This window comes from Onychomys torridus, chromosome 3, assembly GCF_903995425.1.
Source record: "Onychomys torridus chromosome 3, mOncTor1.1, whole genome shotgun sequence".
NCBI lineage: Eukaryota > Metazoa > Chordata > Mammalia > Rodentia > Cricetidae > Onychomys > Onychomys torridus.
In genome coordinates, this window is record NC_050445.1 from 111024473 (window position 1) to 111042053 (window position 17581).

A 17581-nucleotide genomic window follows, 5' to 3' on the forward strand; every position below is an offset into this window, starting at 1 on the left:
TGGAGACCTCGCCCTCTGTGCTTCGGACCAGCAAGTGTGTTCCCCACCTAGTGGTGATAGTGTAGAGTTACTTAGCTGGGGTATTACGAGCAATTTAAGGTCAACAGAGTATTTTTGCCAGAAGGTGAAGGAAGGACATTGGCTAGAATTTCCCAGAAAACATTTTTAACGAGTTACAGACACTTAGGGTAATTCCAAAATTCCAAAGAAGGACTTCTAGAAAAAGAAAAGAAGGGTAAGACAGGACATCTGTTCTCACACACTTGTGTGTGTTTTTCTGAACTGTTGTGGAATCACTGTGTGCCCTGCCCTGTTCCTCACCCAGCTATCCAATATGTTCTCTTTCCTTTCCATTCAAGGGCCTAAGTTCATCCTTGGATTATGTTTTCTAAGTGGGAGGGCACTGGCTATGCATGGGCTGGGCGTCTGGAGTCTCAGTGCACATATGGTCCCCTCTTATTACCTTCCAGCCTCGCTGCTGCCTGTCTCCTGCATCCTAACCCTTTCCCTGCTCAGCCTTTGGCCTGGGTGTGCTGTATCTGATGTGAACTAGAAGCATGACTGAGCAGCATACATTCTCCCACTCCCAGTATCTTTTTGCTTATGGATGCCCTTCAGCTGGCTTCCTGCTTTTGCCTTGACTATGGATCACTGTCAGGCCTCCTTCCCTACCATGAGTTTACCACAGGAAATGTGTTTGTTATCCACTGCTGTGTACACTACCCTGCAACTTCACAGTAACATTTGTTTATTTTTTCTTGGTTTTTGTGGGTCACAAATGCTTGTTTTAGCTGGAGAGTTCTAGATGTTGCAGTCAGGATCTCAGCAGGTCTGAAGCTGGGGTTGTTGCCACTGAAGGATTTGATTGGGGCTGGTGGAATTGTTCTAGAGATGTGCACCTGAGCTGATGACTAGCGTTCTCCATTCCTTGCTGGCATTGACAGATTAGGATGGCTCAAGGCCCTCTGGACAGGGCTTCCTGGATGTACTCAGGACACAGTGGCCAAGAGACAGCAAGGAGGGCACTACCATGCCATGTGGTTGAGTCTGTGTTCCCACTAGCAGCTCCCAACACACTCTGCTTGTCAAGTATGGCTTATACCTGACAGTCTTGCTGTCTTTCTTAGGGTTTCTATTGCTGTGAAGAGACACCATGACCACGGTAACTCTTATAAAGAAAACATTTAATTGGGGCTGGATTACAGTTTCAGAGGTTCAGTCCGTTATTATCTGGGTGGACACGGTGGTGTGCAGGTAGAAATGCTGCTGGAGAAGGAGCAGAGAGTTCAACATCGTGATCTGAGGCAGCAGAAGCAACTGTGTGTCACCCTGGGCACAGCTTGAACATATGAGACCACAAAGCCCACCTCCACAGTGACCCCTACTCCCACAAAGCCACAGCTCCTAACAGTGCCACTCCCTGTGGAGGGCATTTCTTTCAAACCACCACACTTGCTTACCCTCAAAGGAAGGAATTAGGTATTTCATTCTGGAGGAAGTGTGACAAAGGTGTTGTGATATGCTAAGAAGAGAGTCTTTTTTTTTTTTTTCTCTCGAAGCTAGGATGGAAGCCAGGACTTTACTTCTGCTAAACAGGTACCTACCACTGAGATCAAGAATCTTCAATCAAATAATTACAAGGCCTCTATCGAGAAGTTAGCAGTTTTTCAGATGGGGGCCCAGCACTGAGACAGGAAGTGGACCCGGGCTTCCACCCCTAAATAAGAAGCTATTTGTAATTAACACCTGATTGCAAAGGAAAATTTAGTTCTCTCCAATGGAGTCTCACTGGGGATGCTAACCACATTTCTGGGTAGGCCCCACGCCCAGCAGTACATGGCCAGAACAAACTCAATAGTGTTTTTGCAGACTTTTTAATCTTATATTGCTTTGTTTGGGCATTTTTTTTGTCATATTGTTCTTTTGCTTACATATTTTGGTTTCCATTTTTGTGGATTTGTGTGTTTCTTGATTTTTTTGTTTCATTTTATTTGATTGTTTTTTAAAGAGAGAAAGAAAGGGTGTGGAGTTGGGCAGGCAGAAAGATCCGAGAGGAGTTGAGGGAGGAGATGATCAGAATATATTGTCTAATTTTTTTCAAAGACATCCTAGATTTTCACATTGAAAAGGAATTTTAGAACACTTAATAGAACTTTGGCTACCTGATAAAATTAGTTTATACAAGGGTACTATAAAGTGATACAATGAGTTTAAGTTAATGTATTTATATATTGCATGTGAAAAGGATTAATAAATTCACTTATATTCTTTTCTAAGATATATTTAGTATCAATTGCATACACTCAAACCATTTTGCTTTTATAAATGAAAAATAGGAAACACTGACTTTATTTTTCTGAGTTATTGAATGTGCAATTGATCTGTGATGATCAGATGATTTATAAAAGTAATTATTTTGGTGCTATTAGTATTGATTTTGTGGTTTTTCAGACTTTCCACATTCTTTTCTGGTATTATTGATTGTGCCAATGTAGAAACATAAATGTGCAAACAGAGTGTAGTTATTGAATTTCACCTGCTTCCACACTAGTCATTTGGTGACTACACAGAGATTCCGATGTCCTTGTTTATCATGCCTCAGGCCTGGAGTGTTCTCAGCAATACATGGTTTGTAAAATAATTGGAAAAAAATATGAATTAATCTTTGGCTATAAGTTATATTATCATACATACATGGAAGACTTTGTTAATATGGATTAAAGATTAAATGGCCTATTTAAACATTTTTTTTTCAATAAAAAAAAGAAGAAAATAGCAGTTTTATTGAGCAGTGCAGACCAAGGAGTTAATTGGTGCATAGTGATACCTAGGACTCACAGGAAGCAAAGGGAACTTTGGGTCAGGATTCTGGGACTCAATATCCACCAACTAACCTTTTTTTTTTTTTTTTTTAAATAAATTTTTGGGTTCAAGTGTCAGGGGACTTTCTCTTTGAGTGGAATCATCCACATATACTATTTTTGACTCAAGGAGAAACTGAGGTTTCCATGACAGCTGTTCTCTGGAGATGTGGCCTCAACCACAGGCTCAGTGGCATGATGTGTATCTCCCTGTGAAGAGCTTTCTTTACGCTTCCCTGTCAGGGTGTCTCGGACCCTGAGCTCTGTATAGGTCCTTGGGCTGCCCAAGTGGGTGCAGTCTGTCCCTTGGCCAGACATGCTGGGCTCTGCTGTGTGGAAGTGAGTAGAGTCCTTGTCACGGAGGTGTGGATGTGAGGCAAAGCACACTGTTTGCTGCCACTCACAGCCGATGCGCTGGCCCGGACCCAGGTCTGCATCCAGAGAATCCCATGATCTTCTGGGGTCATCTCACCCTGGACTTTGTTCTGGCCAGGAGCATTAGGCATGTGTTCAGGTCCCATCCATGTTCAAGGTGTCTGCACACTGGATGAGGGAAAAGGTGGCAGGCTGCAAGCCAGCAAGGCTCTGAAGGCTCAAGAAGTACTGAGTATCAGCCCCACTCTCTGTAAGGACACTGAAGAGGCCACGGTCTCCAGCCTCCTTCCCATACGACGGTGTGTCAGTTCCACTGGAATAAGGTGAGCAATTCCTTTTTTATTTTTATGTATGTATGTATGTATGTATGTATGTATGTATGTATGTATGTATGTATGTACGTACGTACGTATGTATTTTTTGTGATGGAGATTGAACCAGGTCCCGTGTGAAGGACAAATAGCTCACACTGTTGCCTATGACTTGCTTATATTTTGCTGAAGATTTTGTTTTGTTTTGTTTTTTGTTTTTTCAAGACAGGGTTTCTCTGTGTAGCTTTGGAGCCTGTCCTGGAACTCACTCTGTAGACCAGGCTGGCCTCAAACTCACAGAGATCTGCCTGGCTCTGCCTCCTGAGTGCTGGGATCAAAGATGTGCGCCACTACCGCCTGGCTTGCTGAAGATTTTTGTACATATGAGGCATTTTGCTCTGTCTTTTTTGTTTGAGATAATTGCTTGCATGATGGCAACCCTGGCCTTGCAGAAGGGACTGCAAAGAAGGCCTGCTTCTGTTTGCTGGAAGAGACTAGATGATTCGTACAGCCCTTTTCTTATAGTTCGGCAGTAGAATGTACTGGAGAACCTGTCCTGGGCCTGTTATTTTCCTGTTTTGTTAATTATTAATGATAGTCTCTAGTACATATCAGATGGTGTTTCTTCGTGTGCAGCTCTTACGTGTTTTCAAGGGATCGGTCCCTTTCATTAGCTCACAAGGCCTATCCACATCACGTTTAAAATCCTTTGGTGCTCTTGGGATCTGTCCTGTGATGACATCCCTCTTTCACTGCTGGTATTAGTAAGATGTGTCTGTTTTTATCTTTGATTAGCCTGGACAGAAGCTTTTTTTTTAAATAAATATTTTAAAGGTTTTTAATTAATAATTTTATTTTATGTGCATTGGTGTCAGATCCCCTGGAACTGGCGTTAGAGACAGTGGTGAGCTACCATGTGAGTGTTGGGAATTGAACCTGAGTCCTCTGGAAGAGCAGCCAGTGCTCCTTACTGCTGAGCCATCTCTTCAGCCCCTGCAAGAAGCTTTTATTAACCACTTTCATAATCTTTCCAACAACCAGCTTTGGCTTTGTTGGTTTTCTCGTCTGATTTCTTATTTTGAGTCTGATTTCCCTCTAATTTTTATTCTTTACATCTGTATACTTTGGATTGGTTTTATAGATTAAATTGGGATATACTGATCAAGTTGGTCTTACCATTTGCTTTTCATTTTATAGCTTCCTGAGGTGGAAGAATATTGATTTTGGACCTTTCATTTTGGCCAATAAAGCCATGCCCACACTGTGCGTTTCCCTCGAAGCATTGCTCTTCTTGTGTTCCATACATTCTGATGAGGTATATTTCCATTTCATTTCACTAACAGTGTTTTAAAATGGCCAGGTGGTGGTGGCGGCGCACACCTATAATCCCAGCACTCGGGAGGCAGAGGCAGGAGGATCTCTCTGAGTTCGAGGCCAGCCTGGGCTACCGAGTGAGTCCCAGGAAAGGAGCAAAGCTACACAGAGAAACCCTGTCTCACCCCCCCCCTCCACGCCACAAAAAAAAGATAGGGAAAAAAAAGTGTTTTAAAATTACTGTAGAAAATTCTTCTTTGATATGTATTTAATGTAGAAATACGCTATTCAATCTCTAAGAATTTATGGATTTCCAAGCTGTCTTTCTGTTCCAAGTTTAATTTTGCTATCTCTTGAGCAAATTGCATGGCTTCCTTAGTTTAATTACTAAGAGTGTTTGTGGCCAGAACGTGGAGATCACTGTCCGAGCTTGAAGAGACTGCATTTGTGCCATTGTGGGGTGAGTAATCTGTGTCCATTGGACCCATTTGGTTGATGGTTCTTGTGTGTTCAGCTTTACTAATGTCATACCTGCTGATGTGTCCACGTCTTACATAAGGACGTTGACATCTGCAACTGCAATAGTGGACTCGTCTGTTTCTTGAACTTCTATTAATATATATTTTTGAGACAAGGTCTATGTTGACTAGGCTGGCCTAGAACTCAGAGATCTGTCTGCCTCTGCCTCCTGAGTGCTGTGATTAATGGTGTGCATTACTATGCCTGGTTTTGTATTAATTTTTGTCTCAGGTAGTTTGTGCCTGTTGCTAGGTACACACATTATTTTCTTGGTGAGCTGACCCCTTGGACAGCATGTGATGTCCCTTTCTCTCCTGATGCTTTTCCTTGCGTTGGAGTCTGTGCTGTCTGAAATGAACATAGTGAGTTAGGCTTTCTTCTGATTGCTGTTGGCACAGAAGTAATTTCTTTCATCCTTCACTTTAATCCACATGTGTCTATGTCTACAGTGGATTTCTTTTTTCTTTTAAATATTTTATTTTATTTTTTATGTATACATGCCTGACTGTATGTTTGTACCACATGCACCCACAGAGTCAAAAGAGGACCATTGGATCATTTGGAACAGGAGTTATAGGAGACTGGGAGCGGCCATGTAGGTGCTGGGAATTGAACCCAGGTCCTCTGCAAAGACCAATAAGTGTTCTTATCTGCTGAGCCATCTCTCAAGCCTCCTAAAGTGGATTCTTGCAGACAACATGTTGTTTGGTCTGAGAATCCCTACATTTTGGTTGTTGTAATGGGACCACTAATATTTGGGGGTGCTGATGACAGGGGTGATGTCTTCCATGACTGCTCATGTTTAACCCACTTTTGCTCTGTCTTCAGCTCCTAGTCTGCATTTGTGGTTTTGATTAAGTATCTATGCAGTATCACTTTCTCTCTTGTCCTAGTGTATCCCTGCCCCCCTCTTTTCCTAGTGTTTATCCTAACACTCACAACACCCATCTACACTAATCCCAGTCCACTTCTTTTCCTAGTGTTTATCCTAACACTCACAACACCCATCTACACTAATCCCAGTCCATTTTCCATAACCGGACTGCATGATGGGCAGCAATGCTTCCCAGGCTCCACAGTAGCAAAGCATTTCGAGTTCCTTCTCTGCCCTGGAGTCTGTGCTGGGCATTTCACTCACAAAAGCTAAATGTAATGCATTCATTGTCTCCAGAATGTGGACAAACTTGTCTGATAGGCAAGAAAAAAAAAAAGAGAAATAAAGGATTGTTTTTCTACCTTGACTTATTTTTTCTTTTGTGCTTTTTCTTCCTTTACATAAATCCAAACTTTTGGTCTGTATAATCCCCCTTCTCTCTAAAGAACTTCCTTTATTTCTTGAAAGCTGTAATGAGTTTTGCTGGAGAATCTTCCCTCCTTCCATCTCAAGGGTAATTTTACAAGACACAACGAATACTAGTTTTCTCTGCCCATCTCAGTGTTTCACTCTTTCCCTCCCTGTTGTCATTTTGAGACAGGCTTTCACTATCTAGCTTGGGCTGGCTGTAAACTCTGATCCTCCTGCCTCAGCCTCCAGAGTGATGGGATTACAGGTGTCCATCATCATGCCTGGCTCTGATGCTGTGTTTTCTTTCTTTTTTCTTTTTTTCTCGAGACAGGATTTCTCTGTGTAGTTTTGGTGCCTGGCCTGGATCTCACTCTGTAGACCGGGCTGGTCTCGAACTCACAGAGATCCACCTGCCTCTGCCTCCCGAGTGCTGGGATTACAGGCGTGTGCTGCCACCACCACCCGGCTGATGCTGTTTTTATTGTTTGTTTTGCATGTATTCTGCTTGTGCTTTGTGAGTCTTCTGGCTCTGTGCTTTGGTGTCTGACCGGAGTTTTGGGAAATTCAAAGTCAATATTGTTTGAACTGTTGTCTGTGTCCCCCACTTTTAAATACATGTTGTAGTTGTCCAACAGTTCTCATGTTTTCAGTTCCCTGTTCCTAGTCTTTTCATCCTTGTTCGTCTTTAGAAGTTTGTAGGACACATCCTTAGGCTCCAGGAGTCTTTCCTCATCCTGTGCAGTTGTCCATGAGCCTACCAGAGTGTCCTTCATTCTGTTCAGTTGGTAGGATTCCTAGCCATTCCCGACTCTTCCATGGGACATGTATCCTCCGCATGTTACTCACCTGCTCTTGCATGTTGCTGGCCTCCTCCATTAGAGCTGCCGGGTAACCAGTTGTTTCAAATTCCTAGTCTGATGCTTCCTGACTTGCTGATAAACCATGGATGACTGTCTCTTGGGTTTGATTGTCTTCTGCTAAAGGCTGACTCCATGTGTTGGGTGAGGAATTCCAGGAGCTGAGCCTTTAGTGACGTGGTAATCAAAAGTGTGTGTGTGTGTGGGGTAGGTGTTCTGTCATGCCAAGATTAGCTAGCTGGGTTTGGTACTACAGCCTATTGTCCCAGATACCTGGGAGGCAGGAGGATCGCTTGAACCCAGGAGTCTGAGGCCAGCCTAAGCAACATAGGGAGAGCCTCCTCAGAGAATGTAAAACAACAGAACTGAATATAGCCCTCTTGGTGAAAGTATTATGGCCACTCCACGTAGTTAAAATGGACATTTATTTTGTGGGGTAACTTACAAGTGAAGGGATAGTTTACAGGGTCTGGGAAAGGTATGGCACAGTCCGGTGGTGTTTTCTGGAGAACTCTGCTTGGTCTACCTCCAGCATCCAGGGTCCAGGAACCAAGAGAGCCCATGCATCCAGATCTCTGGTCTTCAGAGTCCTCTCTCAGCCCCGCCTTGTAGGCGTGACCGTTACCAAAGCCTCAATGGGGGTTGGAATTTCCAGGACAAAGCTGGAATGGCTACCCACTACATAGCCCCTATGATCACGGCTGTTTCACTGGACCTGAACTTGTTTCCTCTCACTTGGCTGGGACAGGCCAGCTCTGGGGATCTGGCTGTGGGAACGTTTCTTCTCTCGGTTAGTCAAGGCTTTAATGAAACCTGTGCCTGTCATGCTTCAGTGGAAAGGCAGCTTGTTGAAAAGAACAGAGTGAGGTCAAGGGTGTGTACTTGATGGGGGAGCTCTGGCAGTGCTGGGACATCCCTGACACCAGAAAAACAGCAAAATAAAACCCAGGATGCAGTAGTTATATTCTGCACTGGTCAATTGCCTCTTCCTCCCAGAAGCATTCCATGATTTTCTTCTGTCTTTCCTGTGAGGTCATAGCAGAGCTCACAAGTTAGACTTGCCAAAGTGTGGGTTCCTCTTTGCCTGGTCCCCTGGAGTTTTTCCTTGCACATTTGTCTACACTAAGTCCTAGCACACATATAGCCTGATCAGGGTGCAGAACTGGTCCTTCTTGAGCAGGCCAAACAACACAGGTCAGTCGGCTGGAGCAAGCAGGGCAGAGATTCTGTAATGTTCTGTGCTCAGCATAAGGGTGACAGCCTCAGGTACAGGCTGATCTAGCAACTGCAAGGTTTCAATGTGGGGGCTTCTGGGAGAATGTGAGAGGCCCAAGGAAGGAGCAGCTGCCAGACACACCCAGTTTTGGAAGGAGCCTTGGCTGCCAGAGTTCTGAGGAAGTGAGAACAGTCCAACCATTTGTGGTGGGTGTTCAGACGGTGGAAAGCAGTCCGACAGTGGACGGCTGACCAGGGAGGCTGGACAGATGGTGCTCAGGGTGACTGAGAAGGCTACTGTGATGGCAGTCAGTTTGGCTGTGAAGGTTGCTCCAGTGACTGCCAATGCAAGTCCCATGGTCATCAGGTTCACCAAGGAGGCAAGTCTGGTTGTGAAAAAGGCTGGTCTGATGACGGTTGGAATGACCACAGTGGCCCATGGCTGGGTCAGCAAGCTCAGCAGGAGATGAGGAAGGGGTTTTTGTGTGTAGGAGCTGTGGATGCTAGTGCTGCGGGATTTCTCTGCAGGAGCTCACAGCCAACCAAGGCTTGGTGCAAGGTGTCCAGGATGGCCAAGGTGCCACGTGTATCCTCTGGAGAGAAACAAAAGGATGGATTTCTTTATCTTATTCACAGAGTCACTTCTCTCTTCCATGTGGCTTGCCTACCACTTGCCCCATACCACTGCCCAGCCCTGCCTCCTATGTTCCTTCTTAACACCTAGATCAGCAGTTCTCAACTGATGGGTCGTGACTCCTGGGGTCAAACAACATTTTCATAGGGGTCACATATCAGATACCCTGCATATCAGATATTTACACTACAGTTCATAACAGTAGCAAAATTCCAGTTATGAAGTAGCAACAAAATAATTTTATGGTTGGGGGTCAGCACTGCATGAGGAACTGTACTAAAGGGTCGCAACATTAGAAAGGTTGAGAACCGCTGTTCTAGATACTCCTTGTCTCCACTGGTAATGGGCTGTTTCAAGATCCTGCCAGCAGGTGAAGGCTCACCTATCAGTCTCCCTGGGAGGCTCTGGGAGACAGGGTCAGATGCAGGGCACAGCTGGTGGAGTTATGCTGCTCTCAGCTTTGCCTGGGCAGCGGAGGCCACAGGGCTGGAGCTTTAGGCAAATCTCAGACACTCAGCAGACTGGTTCTTGACTATATGCCGAGGTAACTCCCTTCTGATAGGTCAGCTGTTAGAGCTGGGGGATTTCAAGCACAGAGGCACTGCCTGGTCCTGGCCACAGTGGGCTCAGTGAACAGTGCAGTCTGACTTGCCAGCAGGCAACCCCACCCTTGCCAGCTGTGCCCATGGTGGCTTCTAGTTGTCACAGCTGCCTGTGGCCTCTGCAGCTCTGTTCTTGTCAGACAGTACTGTCTGCCTTTGAAGTCTTTCTTGACGATGGCCTGCAGGCATTTGGGGTGGGATCAGAGTGGATGTTCTGCAGACAGTGCTGGAGTTTGGTCCAGACACCCTACAACTGCTACCCATTCTCTGCAAGGCACTCTTGCGTACCCTGTGAGGGATTCTGGTCCAGGGCGGTCAGCAAAATCTTCCCCAGGGCTCTTTTTGATATGTTCTTCAAGAGAGACAGAAAGAGGCTGGATCAGATCATGTCCCACCCAGCAGGTGGAGAGTAGAGACTCCTGGAAGCTTCCATGAAGTTCCTTGGGGCTGGTCCCACATTCCCTCTCCATGTTCCTCTTTATCCCTTCCTGTCCCGTCCTCCCTTCCTGCCCCCTCCTCCCTTCATGCCCTCACCCTCCCTTCCTGTCCCGTCCTCCCTTCCTGCCCCACCCTCCTTCCTTCTCTCTCCTCCCTTCCTGCTCCACCCTCCCTTCCTGCCCCATCTTCCCTTCATGTCCTATCATCTTGTCTTCTTACCCTGGACTCCCTCCCTGCCTCCCACCCCCAAGGCTGGCCACACTGGCTTCTCAGAGACCCTCAGTGGGTCGGGTGGAGCAGTGTGCAGGCTCCATTCTATCACAGACCAGGACCGATGCACCTGGGGAAAATGGTGACCAAGTACTTTAAGCATTTGCTCATCCAAACCCCAGAACAAGTAATTTATTCTGGGCTTCTTAGCAATGAAAGGCAGTGTAGAAAGGAAGGACCAGAGAGAAAGAGGGCCAGGGCCACACCTGCAATCCCAGCACTCAGGAGGCAGAGGCAGGCAGATCTCTGAGAGTTTGAGGCCAGCCTGGTCTACAAAGCTAGATCCAGGACAGCCAGGACTACACAGAGAAGCCCTGTCTTGAAAAACAACACACAAACAAACTAAAAACAACCAAAAAATTTTTTTGATGTAGAATGTGCCAGCCTGGACTTAAACTTGTGGCAATCCTCCTGCCTCAGCCTCTCTAGTGCTGAGATTACAGGTACCACTGTGCCAAGTCTTCTGGTCTTTAATAATTTGAAGCCATGCTTATTTTTTTTAACTATTTTGTTTAATTTTGTGTGTATGACGTTTTGCTCACTTGTATGTCTGTGTACCATGTGTATCCTGGGTGAGTGCAGAGGCCACAAGGTGTTGGATCCCTTGGGACTGGATTTACAGTTGGTTGTGAGCTGCTGTGTGGGTTCTGGGAATTGAACCCTGCCTGGTCCTCTGGAGAGCAGTGGGTACTCTTTTGTTATTGTTTTTGCTTGTTTGAGACGAAGTCTCTCTACATAGCCCTGGCTGTCCTGGAACCCACAGTGAGTGCCCTTAACCACTGAGCCATCTCCCCAGCCATGCAGCCATGTTTAAAAGAGATGTTACATTATTCTTTCTTGGTTAAACTCCTTTGGTCTTTAAAAATTATTTATTATTATTGTATTTGTATGCATATGTGTGGGCATGTATGCCATGACACATGTATGGAGGTCAGAGGGCAACATTATGTGTTTTCTTCTTCACCTTTTCAATGGTTCTAGAGATAGAACTCAGGTCGCCAGGCTTAGGCAGCCCATGCTTTACCTGGTGAGTCATCTCGATAGCCAGCTCTGGACTTTAATTACAGTTACACCAGACTCCTAAAATGATTTGGAATATCCTCTCTTCTCCAGGTGGCTTCTTGGAGCCTCCATTCTGTCAGTGGAGGAGCACCTGCTGACTGTGGGAACCAGAGCCCTGGGCCTGCCACACAGGCTCCCCTCAGCCTCCTGGCCTCCCCTGGCTCCCCACAGTGTTGCCCTCAGGTCCCCTAGAAACTCTCCTTGGCCCATCTCACCAACACCTTCCTCTGGGTCTCCCAGTTCACCTCCAGGCGTCCCTCTGCCTCCCTTCCCTCCAGGACCTCCCATGTTCCCACCAGGTCCAGAGCCTCTACAGGAGTTGCAGCACATCCCCCAGCTTCTCTTCCAGCAGTGACAGTCGTACCCGCTCTGTCTCCACCATCTGGAGCTCCAGCCTCAGATGCTCCGTCTCCACCATCTGCTGCAGTTCTGCCTGGGGTAAAGGGTCTCAGTGTGTTTCTTACAGCGCCTTCCCCACGATGGGTGTTCATAGCTCCCTAGCAAGGTTGCTGGCCTCCCGGGCACTTTGGCAGAGATCACCTAATCTGGCCTCCTGCATGCAAGGTAGCCATGCAGATAAACCACCCTGGGACAGAGAAGCTAAGTGCCTGTCCCAAGCTGCATGGTGAGCAGAGGCACATGCTTCTCTAGTCTAACGACTCCATTCTCTCTTTTCTGCTTGGCGGTTTCTTTTCTGTTTGATAAATCTGTGTTGGTGGCAACCAGTAGAAATCCATGTGACTGGCTTACGCAGAAGGGAGCACACTGTAGGCTAGTGGATAGTTCCCGTCCCATCTTGTCCTAGGGCCCTGGCCGAAAGGACATTCCAGGCATCTGTCCACCTTTCCACAGCCATGTGGCCAGGAGTGCTGCTAGGGTCCCAGGGTTGATGACAGAGGAAATGTCTGACGCTCACCCCCTAAATCAGGCGTGTCATGTGACAGGCACCCCTTATTACCAGGGTGCTCATGATTCCCTCTGGCTTTGGGCAGGAGTACAACAGAGTCTGTGGTCCCACCCACCTCAGAGAGGACTAGAGACTGGCCCATTCTGGAGCCCTCCTGCTCTGTCACCTTGAAGTTTACTTAGAAAGGCGACAGCTGTGTCTTTCCTTGGGTGCTCCCTGATTGCCGGTTTGTATGTCACATCTGACGGTGGCCGTTCCCCAGCAGCTCTCTGCTGGGGAGATCCTGGCTATCGGGACCAGGGTCTCAGGGAACAGCACTGTGGTGAGAATAAAAACAGCCTGAAATATAGCAGACCAACCTAGAATCCTGGGGGGTCTTCACCAGACCTTGACAGTCAGAGCTGAGCTGTCAAGAGCTCACTGCCCACATCTACTCACTTGACACATGCATAGTGGCCCTGTTATAAACGTGGAAACCAAGGCACAGAGATGCTGAAGCACAGCATCACATAGGTACTAGAGCTGGCATTGAAGCCAGGCAGCCTGCTCTGGCATATACTGTGGGCCCTGCTCTGACCTATGACTTTCCACTGTTCAGGCCTTAGCTTCCACCCTGAGTCCAGAGTGCAGGGTGGGGATCCTTAGGGCACAGTTCTACCTTGACAGAGGACCTGGCTGTCATGTGTTGCTGGAGAAGTCAAGGTGACTTCCCCAATGGGCCTGGAATGATATTTTGTCTACCTTAATCTTTACTAAAACACATGACCTGTAGGAACCTGCTGCTTCCTGTTACCCCGCAGTCACCTCCCCATCCTTCCTTCCAGGAACACAACTAGTCCTTCTGTGTGCATTAGACACTCCATATGATGAAGTGTTGCCTGATTCTAGAATCACAAATAGAGTCAATTGAGATCTTTAAACTGCATTGTTAAAAAGCCCTCCTTGACGATCTCTAGATCAGTCCGTGACTCAAGGCTGAGGTTTCAGAGAGACACAGACAGGAGACATGTCTGTACCTCTGACAGTTGTGCCTGCAGCCCATGTCCCCCTCAGTTCTTGTGAGCTTCTGCTTTGTAACCAAGCTAATCTGGGGTGGGATTCTGTGACTGGCTATCTAAGTTCCCGTAAAGTGTAAGGAGAGGACACCACATCTACTGCGTTCTGCTCACAGCTCTGAGTGGGCTGGAGGACTGCAAGTCCTCCAGCTGTAAGATCTAGGATCTTAGGGCCCCGCGGACCCCCTTCTTCGGTGTCCCCAGGGTCTTTCCACTGCAGCCTAGGGTCTGCAGCTGTTCCCCGCGCCTGGTGACATGGGTCTCCAGCTCTAGGGTGCAGATGTGGTCAGCACCATCACAGTGGCCAAAGGAAGTCTTGAGCGGCTCAGCTGTCTGCCCATCACCCCTGCAGGAGAGAGAAGCCAGCACTGCAGGGGCCTGCCTGCTGTCCCTGCGCTGCAGCGTTGAAAGCAGATGTTGTCGTGGAGCCTGTCCGCTCAGCATCTTCCTGGAGCTTCTTGGCTTTTCAGAGAGACTGCCGGAGGTGTCCCCTACAACCTAACACGGCACCCCCCCCCCCGACCTCACTCAGCCTGACCCACAGCTTTTCCTCCCTGTACTCTTCTCACACCATCTACATTGCTTGACAGAACTGCCTCCAGGTCTCCTCCCAGCCTCCCTGTCTTCACACTCTCTGCCCTAGCTCCCTACAGTAAAGGGTCCAGGACAGCATGGCAGCTCTCTCGTTATTATTGTCTCAATGGCTCAAATTTTGCCTGGCACACAAGCAGGTACTTAAGTGCTTTGTATGGACATAAAGAATGGGTGAGGGGTTGGGGATTTAGCTCAGTGGTAGAACGCTAGCCTAGCAAGTGTAAGGCCCTGGGTTCGGTCCTCAGCTCTGGCTAAAAAAAAAAAAAAAAAAGAATGGGTGAGACAGCCACCCCTGGAAGCCATAGCACCTCTCCAGTGTAATAAACATACTGTTCCTGAAAGCATCCTACATCCTGACCTCATGTCCTCCAAGACAGTGTTCCAGACCTGCCTTCAAGACAAGGAGACCGCAGCCCAGAAAAACCAGGCAATTTGAGATACCCATGGGTACCAAGCTCATTTTCATTATCCTTGAAGATGATACAAAGGGCAACACCGGTGGGTAGCTGAGAAAGAACCAGCCCAGGGCCAGGCTGGGGAGAGAGGAGGGCTTTGAACTGTGTTGTAGGAAGTGATGGATAGCTCAAAAGTGACAGAAATGGAACAAACAGGTCTTAGGACAGTGACTAAGGGAGTGTTGGCTGGTGGGAACTGAATTCCCCCGCAGGCTATGCTCGTGAGGGTCATCTCACTTCCTCCTTGTGCTTGGTGGGACGTTTTTCAACATTTGAGCTATGACTCCCGGCAGGGGCTGTCAGGGGCCAAGTATGGCTGTATCCTATAACCGTCAGCTTCTCATGTGGAAGCCTGTGTGAAGGGCTCTGCAAGGCAAAGCTGCCTTCCTGGGGTTCTGTGTTTCTGGTTGCCACTGCCAGGTTGGGCTATTCAGTCACTTACCTACTCACACAGCCTGAGGGCTGCACCAGAGATACCTCGACATGGGCCTGTGGAGGCCTTGACTTTTCCTGCAACTTTCTTCTTCTTCTCCTTCTTCTCCTCCTCCTCCTCCTCCTCCTCCTCCTCCTCCTCCTCCTCCTCCTCCTCCTCCTCCTCCTCCTCCTCTTCCTCCTCCTCCTCCTCCTCCTTCCTCAGAGGCGGCCTGGCCTTCCACGGAGCAGAACAGCTGTTCATCCTCTGCTGAGGAAACATATTATCTAGGAACTGGAGACCCAACCTGAGGACCACCCAGCCCTCCTCAGGAACATGTGTGAAGGCACTGGTGACATTGTCCCCTTTCTGTCACTGGCCCAGGGCCCTGGGGAATTGCATGGGAATCCCTGAGCTCCAGCCCCAATGTCTTCCATTTCCTCAGGCGACATGTGAAGAAGCATCTTTGGTGTCAGTGTTGAGCTTTGGTTCCACTTCAGGACAAGCACCTGGATTGGGGCACTGGATAAGGGCTTTGCAGGATGTTAGTATCAGATCAGAAGACTTTCAGTTCTCAGCTTTGGGGGATTGTGGAAGAAGAGGTGTCCAATATGTGGCTATTACAAATAATTCTGCTATGAACATAGTTGAACATGTATCTTTGTGGTATGATTGAGCATTCCTTGGGTATATGCCCAAGAGTGGTATGGCTGGGTCTTGAGGTAGATCAATTCTCAATTTTCTGAGAAACCACCATACTGATTTCCACAGTATGTGGTACAAGTTTGCATTCCCACCAACAGTGGAGGAGTGTTCCCATTGCTCCGCATCCTCTCCAACATTGACTGTCATTAGTGTTTTTGATCATAGCCATTCTGACAGGTGTAAGGTGGTATCTCAGAGTCATTTTGATTTGCATTTCTCTGATGACTAAGGCTGTTGAGCATTTCTTTAAATGTCTTTCAGCAATTTGAGGTTTTTGAGAATTCTCTGTTTAGCTCTTTAGCCAATTTTTTTAACTGGATTGTTCAGTATTTTGATGTCTAGTTTCTTGAGTTCTTTATATACTTTGGAGATCAGCCCTCTTTCAGATGTGGGGTTGGTGAAGGTCTTTTCCCATTCTGTAAGCTGTCTTTTTGTCTTATTGACCATATCTTTTGCCCTACAAAAGCTTCTCAGTTTCAAGACGTCCCATTTATTAATTATTGTTCTCAGTGTCTGTGCTGTTGGTGTTATATTTAGGAAGTGATCTCCTGTGCCAATGCGTTCAAAAGTACTTCTTACTTTCTCTTCCTTTAAGTTTAGTGTAACTGGATTTACATTGAGGTCTTTGATTTTTTCTTCTTCTTTTTTTTTTTTAATTCTTTTTTCCCCCACATGGTTGAGAGAGGAATTGAGTTCAGTCCTTCAAGATCTTTTTAAAGACTGCATATTCTGACTCTTCAAAAACTAGCCTCCTGTGAATGTAGTTTTCCCCTCTAAGGCCAAAAATCTCCCTCAAAAGTCCCAATTCCTGTATCTTAATGCTAACCCCAAGCATAGGGAATCTTTCTAGTCACTGCAAGGATGTTCCTTATCTTGGAAGCCCAGTCATAAAACTGAGGGAATTCTTGGTAATGGAGGAACTTCTGGAATCTGGATTTCCCAGCTTGGCATGGTAGCTAAATTCCTATATAAGGCCTTGAAGGAACCTGAGGATGAACCATTAGCTGGAACCCCAGAAATGGACACAGGCCATAAACCTCCTAAAACAAGCATATCCCTGCACCTAGTGCTGGCAACCCTGACTCTACTAACCCCTTTCTAGCACTGGGAATCTATTGTTTTAATTTATTTTTATTTTATGTATGTGGTTTGTCAGGTTCAAGGGAAACTCCATCTTCCCAAATTCCAGAAGGAACAGTTGGCTCTCTGCAGAGCTGGAGATACAGTGAAAGAGCAGTGCGCGCTCTCCACCACCGAGGCACCCTTCAATACCACGAGACACATTTTCTGCATCAAAACGATGAAAATGGAGTCCAAGTCAAGTAGCCTCTAACGCTGTGCCCTACACAAGCACTGGAAAAGGACCAGCCTGGTGTTCCTGTGCATCCAACATTAATCATCCATGAACACAGAACACTAAAGACAGAAAAAGTGCAGAGTTTTATTATGAAAAATCAGTGTGAGTCTGTTTAAGAGGGTAACAAGGAATTGTGAAGGTAACAACGGGGAAGATACACTCACAAACACAGAACCAGCCATCTGGTTCAAGTTCAATTGTGAACAGCCATTGTCCATTCTGCCGGGAGCAAATGGATCCAGCTGTCTGAATCCACCCCAAAGAAGTGTCAGCTCTGCTTAGACAAGACAGTGTGTAGCTTGACCTGCTTAAGGGGCCCCTTGGCAGTGGGATCAGGATCCTTCCCTGGTGCA

General features: G+C 46.9%; 1 protein-coding gene across 1 annotated transcript; it reads right to left on the bottom strand.

Moving 5' to 3' along the window:
- Window positions 1-9193: 9193 nt before the first annotated feature.
- On the bottom strand, window positions 9194-15618 carry Efcc1 (EF-hand and coiled-coil domain containing 1). The gene is made up of 8 exons (XM_036181908.1): window positions 15543-15618; window positions 15385-15436; window positions 15197-15286; window positions 13921-14051; window positions 12058-12190; window positions 11646-11658; window positions 10262-10325; window positions 9194-9330 (listed from the first exon to the last, which is right to left on the bottom strand). Exons 1-8 carry the CDS (start codon window positions 15616-15618, stop codon window positions 9194-9196), a joined length of 696 nt encoding a protein of 231 aa, XP_036037801.1.
- Window positions 15619-17581: the final 1963 nt, after the last annotated feature.

What these genes read in the sequence shown, in the direction of transcription:
- Efcc1 (XM_036181908.1), bottom strand. Translation starts at nt 15,618, where the DNA reads ATGTCGCCTGAGGAAATGGAAGACATTGGGGCTGGAGCTCAGGGATTC. An exon ending in TTCCCCAGGGCCCTGGGCCA is followed by an intron (nt 15,437 to 15,542) that starts GTGACAGAAAGG and finishes ATGTTTCCTCAG; the next exon opens with CAGAGGATGAACAGCTGTTC. An exon ending in GGCCAGGCCGCCTCTGAGGA is followed by an intron (nt 15,287 to 15,384) that starts AGGAGGAGGAGG and finishes GAGGAGAAGAAG; the next exon opens with GAGAAGAAGAAGAAAGTTGC.